This window comes from Lolium rigidum, chromosome 3 (genome assembly GCF_022539505.1).
Source record: "Lolium rigidum isolate FL_2022 chromosome 3, APGP_CSIRO_Lrig_0.1, whole genome shotgun sequence".
NCBI classification, from domain to species: Eukaryota; Viridiplantae; Streptophyta; class Magnoliopsida; order Poales; family Poaceae; genus Lolium; species Lolium rigidum.
The window spans coordinates 305,826,576-305,832,338 of record NC_061510.1 but is presented as its reverse complement, the minus strand read 5'-3'; the positions used below and the strand labels follow the sequence as shown (position 1 = coordinate 305,832,338).

General features: G+C 47.0%; 1 protein-coding gene across 1 annotated transcript; it reads left to right on the top strand.

Moving 5' to 3' along the window:
• Window positions 1-588: 588 nt before the first annotated feature.
• On the top strand, window positions 589-5,277 carry LOC124696794 (putative B3 domain-containing protein Os03g0621600). The gene is made up of 9 exons (XM_047229465.1): window positions 589-736; window positions 2,309-2,436; window positions 2,823-3,139; window positions 3,216-3,342; window positions 3,753-4,055; window positions 4,152-4,305; window positions 4,399-4,527; window positions 4,927-5,141; window positions 5,242-5,277. Exons 1-9 carry the CDS (start codon window positions 589-591, stop codon window positions 5,275-5,277), a joined length of 1,557 nt encoding a protein of 518 aa, XP_047085421.1.
• Window positions 5,278-5,763: the final 486 nt, after the last annotated feature.

Sequence of the window (5,763 nt, the reverse complement as noted above, 5' to 3'; positions counted from 1 at the left end):
TGGACTACTGGAGCGGTGAAGCCTGGGCACATACGGGGAGCCAGTTGCGGAGAACAAAGGTGACGCGGTATGCAAGGTAAGAAATCACGCGATAAAATCATTGCTCCTTGACCTAGATTGGACTCTCCCTAACGACTTCGATTGATTTTATTTCTTGGGCGACGGATTGTCAAACACTTTTCTTCCCTTCTTCTACTAACTAATATTACTAGTTTTTTTTACGGGGAGCTAATATTACTAGTTAGTGGCTTTTAGCACAGTAGATACTGCTAAATAGCCCAGATGGTTTCCACCATCCTTTCCGTTTATCTTGATTCTTGACATGATTTTAGATCCAGCACGTACCCGTTTTCTTGGTCATTACTTGCTCTCGATGAGGTCGGCACGCCGGAGAATCGACCACCGGCGTGGTGGTCAGTGGATGGTTCGCTTGACGGCGGCGACGGCTATGCCGGGCACGCCGTTCGCTCTCGATGACTTCGAAACGCCGGAGAGTCGGCCGCGCTGAGGGAGGTGGCCGGTGGAAGGGCGCGCTTGACGGCGCCGACGGCCATTCTGCTCACGGCGTGGGCTCTCGATGAGGTAGACATGCCGGAGAATCGCCCGCCGGTGGGTTGGTCGGTAGAGGGTGCGCTTGACGGGGGCGACAGCCATGCTGGGGCGCTGGGCACGCCGTGCGCGCTCGATGAGGTCGACATGCCTGAGAATCGGCCGCCGGCGCCCGGCGGGATGGCCGGTACCGGCGCGTAACGAGCTGGTGTGAGGTTGGCGCGGACCGCCCGGCCGTACTAGAGAAAGTTAGCTTCAGAGCATCTCCAGTCGCGTCCCCCAAACCGTCCCCCAAACTGCGCCAGATCGAGCGTTTGGGGGACGTGTTTCGTTCGTGCCGCGTTTGGGGGACGTCGCTCCCCAGCCGCGTCCCCCAAACGCCGCCCCCAAACATTTAAAATAATTTTTTTGGCATTTTTATTTCAATTTCCACAAACTAATACATAATTGGGAACGTGGTTTACACGAAGACATAGTTTGGAACATGGTTTTCCACAAACTAATACATAGTTTGAACCATGGTCGGTGCTGTCGTCGTCCGTGCACGTATTCGCTGCGAAGAAACAACACTCATTCAGTCGTCCTCCTCGTCGGTGCTGTCGTCGTGGGAGTCCCTGTCGACGTGGTAGTCCCGGAGGCAGCGCCTCTCGTCGAAGACCTTGACGCTCATGTCCCTGTTGCCGAAGTAGGAGAACACGAGGATGAAGCCGGCTTCGAGGCTGTGGTGGCGCGCGAACTTCTCCCAGCCGATGTTGAGGTACATCTTGCCGCGCGCGTCGTAGATCGCCTTGACGATCCACCGGCAGTAGCCGCACGAATTCTCCCGCAGATGCATCGTGCGCGGGCGTACGCCGCCGACGTACTCGGCGAAGGAGTCCGGCAGCCTCTGGATGCCGCGCGGGTCGCCCTTGAGGACGTGGACGAACTCGAACAGGACGTCCGGCTCCACGTCCATCTCCGACGATGAAGACGACGGCGTGGGAGGCGACTGCGAGCGTTCAGCTATGCCGCGGCCACGACCACGACCACGACCACGGCCGCGGCCGCGAGGTCGGCCTCCGCCTCTACCAGACATAGCGTCGAGTCTTGTTGAGAGATGGTGGCGGCTAGGGTTTGGGAGAGAGGCGCTAGGGTTTGTGTGTGAGAGGGACGATGAGAGGCGCCCTTTTTATAGGCCGGAGGGAGGCGGAGGAGCGGTGGCGCTCATTAACGCCGGCACGCAGAGCTAGGCGCGACGGGACGCGTCGCTGCGCCCTCTGCGGGAACTGCACCGGCGCTGCGCGCCAATAACTTCCGTCGCGAGGTAGGCGACGGTTAGGTTTAAATTAATTGTGCCGCTGACGGGTCGGCCCCGCCACTCCCCGCCTCGCTTTTCGTTGTGTCCGGCGTCCCCGGAGCGTCCCCTGTGGGACGGGGACGGGCTCGGGGCGCCGGACACCGTATAGGGGCGCGCCGGACAAAAAAGGGCTTTGGGGGACGCGGCTGGAACGCTTTTTTTGTCCGGCGCGCCCCAAATCCCTTTGGGGGACGGTTTGGGGGACGCGACTGGAGATGCTCTCATGGGTTTGTTATCCTATTCATCGTGATTCCCCTTCTGATCGAGCAGCGATGGTTTGAATCAAAGTTTGTTTTTTAAGCACGAATCATAGTTCTCAAACTCAGATTGAGGAGTACACTAGATGCGGGTCAACTAAAAGTCATTTTGCCGTTCATGTCCTCGTTAACAATTTTTTCACTGCAAATAAATTTCGCGCTGCAGGTGTGCTAAAAAGGATGTGCACGTCTTGCAAAACTTGCAAACTGCGGGATGAGAATATGTACAGGAATTTTGATGATGAAAAGAAGCACTACTTGGTGCTTATGATGGGTGATTTCAGAGATGCGATGGTAACCCTATTCAAATACAGCTCCACCTATATTTTTGGAATAATGATCATGTGTTATTTTATCCGTGGTGACTATTTTTTTAAAGACTGCTGATGTTTCCACTATCTACTAGAAATTCTTCCTAGTAGTCAATTGCTTCGTGGGCAGATGTATTTTCTATATAGGGTGTTTGCAACCTTCTGGTTTTTTGTCTTGTTAATTTGGTGCCCGAATAGACACCAGTAGCATAACCATGATTGCAGTCAGGTAAGTCAGTTTACACGAAATTTCCATGTAGTTTTATTTCCTTGTTTTCTCTAAGATACCAGTCAGGTATCAGCGTGACAAAGATACACTTTGATCTTGATCATAAATTATCCATTCAAGCTTTGTTTTACTTTCTGCAGATAATCCCAGAAGAACTTCTCCGGCGTTTCAAAGGCGAGTTCCCAGGAGAGATCAAGCTAGAAACCCAAAAGGGTGACATTCACACTATTGCGGTTGCCAAGAACCAAGAAAAGCATGTCCTTACACTGGGTTGGAGTCGGTTCGTTGAAATCTATGATCTACACATGGGTGATTCCTTAATATTAAAATACAATGGAAACTCTCAGTTTGATGTCATAATATTTGATAACCTTGGTCGAGAGAAAGCATTGTCGGTTGTTCTGGATCCTTTTATGAATCAGGTTCAAGACAGGCGCAGCGGCACACATGAAATTGGGTAAAATATCAGTTTTCTTAATTCCCGGCTTCATTTGCAAGATCAAATTTCACTTCAAATGGCGTTTGCACTGCAGGTCTGCTAGAAACATGGATGCACCTTGTGGAAGATGCAAAAGCTATCTCGAATTTTACTACATGAACTTGGATGATGAAAAAAAATATTTGTCAATGCTTATGATGGGTGATTTTCAAAATGAGATGGTAATTTTATATTCAAATACAGTAGCACTCCCTTATGTCATTAATTTTGCAGTTTATCTGAAGACCAATTATTTTCTACCCTTCTAGTTCAAATTATGTGTAGCTGTATAATGGTTTAGGTAAAAGTTGAAATTATATGTAGTTCTTGCAACCTTTTGTAATTTCTCCTATTAATTTGACATTTGGATTGAATCCAGCGTGGTAGTAGCATATTCAGGTATGTTTGTCCGCACAAAGTTGATAACATGCTTTTGGCATTCTCCTTTTCCCTATGATATATGCATCTTGCATTTCCTTGTTATGTTATAGAGTCAGATATTGAAGAGCACTTTGATTATAGCAAATATCTTTATAATCTTGTTTACAAACAGTCCATTCTGACATACAAAAAAATCATGTTGCTTCTCCAGATCATCCCAGAAGAATTTGTTAAGCGTTTCAAGGGCGAGATCCCAGGAAAGATCACACTTGAAACAAAAAATCACTGCAGTTACATAATTGGAGTAACCAAGCAACAAGAAAAGCTTGTCCTTACAGCGGGATGGGGGAATTTCGTTGAAACCTTTGCTCTGCAGATGGGTGACACAATAGTATTCAGATACAATGGAAACTCCAAGTTTAGTGTCATAATCTTTGATAATCTTGGTTGTGAGAATGCATTATCAGTTGTTGTTGATCCTTTTGTGGCTCCTGCGCAAGAAAGGTACACAAAGGTAATTAAAACAGTGAACTGTTCTAATATTCATCCGCAGTCAGCCCAAATGCAATCACCTGTTGAATCCATGAACACTTCTTATGTCCCTCCTCAGCCCATGGAAAGACAGACACCTACTAGCAGAGTGAACGGGCCGCTGATGGAGTTGATGGAGTCACCACCAACGAAAAGACAGCGGCGCCTGCAAACGGACAAGTCATGTCAAGGAAACATGGCTGCAATAAATAATTTCTCCTCTGAATCATCTGGTCTCAGTTATTTTAATATAGAATACATCTTCCCTTGTAAATCATTTTAATCTATGTGTGCTTATATTTACTAGTTCCCTTTTCTGTGCACAGAAGAATGTTTCTCCTCCGAAGATGGCCATGGAGCACCGGATGTGTCTGATTCCAATTGGACTGTCGGAAAGAAGAGCTGGCTATCTTCTTTTCAAAAGGAGCAGTTGAATGATGGTTACGTTACCACACGTAAGACCAAACTAATTTGGGTTCAGAAGGAGGTGGTGAAGCAGAAGGTCCAATCCATAGACTCAGAAATCCCCATCGTTGTTACTGTGATGAGCAAGTCCAACGTTGATTCAGGGTGCTCTGTGGTGAGTTCCATCTTTCTAATGTGTGTTCTACTTCGATCATAAAAGCACACATCTAAACTTCTGTATATGAATATTATTAATACTAATATAAAAGCTAAATTCATAATCTGCCATCTCTGAATTGACATCCAGTTTGCTTCCTTATTTCTTTTTTACGAAATGGAGTTTGCTTCGAAATACTTTACAAATTCAGAAAGCGGTTGACCTGTTATTTTACTTAGAATTTGTCTTCACACCATTATCTACTAACTCTTTTGTTCAAATCTGTAAACAGACTTTCCCAGCCACTATGTTAAGAAATATCTTGGCGGGGATCCAAACATGTATCTTAAGGTGCTTGATCAGAAATATGCAGTGCGGTTTGGTGAGACCTCCCAAGATAATAGGCTGAGAAGTGGATGGAAAAAGTTTGTAGAAGAGAACAATCTGAGGATGGGTGATATCTGCCTCTTTGAGCTGCTGAGCAACCAGGGGATAAGAACCATGGAGGTCTATATCATCCCTTTAAATGAAGGCAATTGATCGACATCCCATACTGCTGCCGTTGCTGCATTTAGACTGACTAGTGATGGTGTGCGTTGCTGTTCAGTTAATCACTGCCGCGCTGCTGATGGTGTTAGCCTGATAGGGCTTTTGGGTTTGTTTGTAACCTGCCAGTTAATGACGCAGTTTTTGCCGCGTGAAATTTCTTTTTAAATTAGGCGTTGCAGGTCCTAACTTCAGTTCGTTTATTGGTGGCGGTGCTGATGCACTTGCAGGCCTCTTGCTGTTATGCCCGTTTCTTTACTTTTCATCTGCTCCCCTTCTGCTTGTTTGTTGGTTTGGATATTGCCTCTTGCTCTTTATTATCTCCGGCTAGTCACTGAACTTTCACGTATGATTGCTGTTTATTGTTTGTTGATGAAAAGATGAAGGAAATTACTGGATTACATTGGACGTTGGTTGTGACAAGCGAGTGAAGCGCCTTCACAACGAAGGACCTACAGATACTGAAAGGGCACCAGACTGAAACTCTATCAGTAAAATGGGAGCTCTGATCGTCTCGCCGCAAGAGGAAGTGGCCACCAGGCTTGCCTGACCACTGCAGCATACATTTATTTCAAAAGCACCA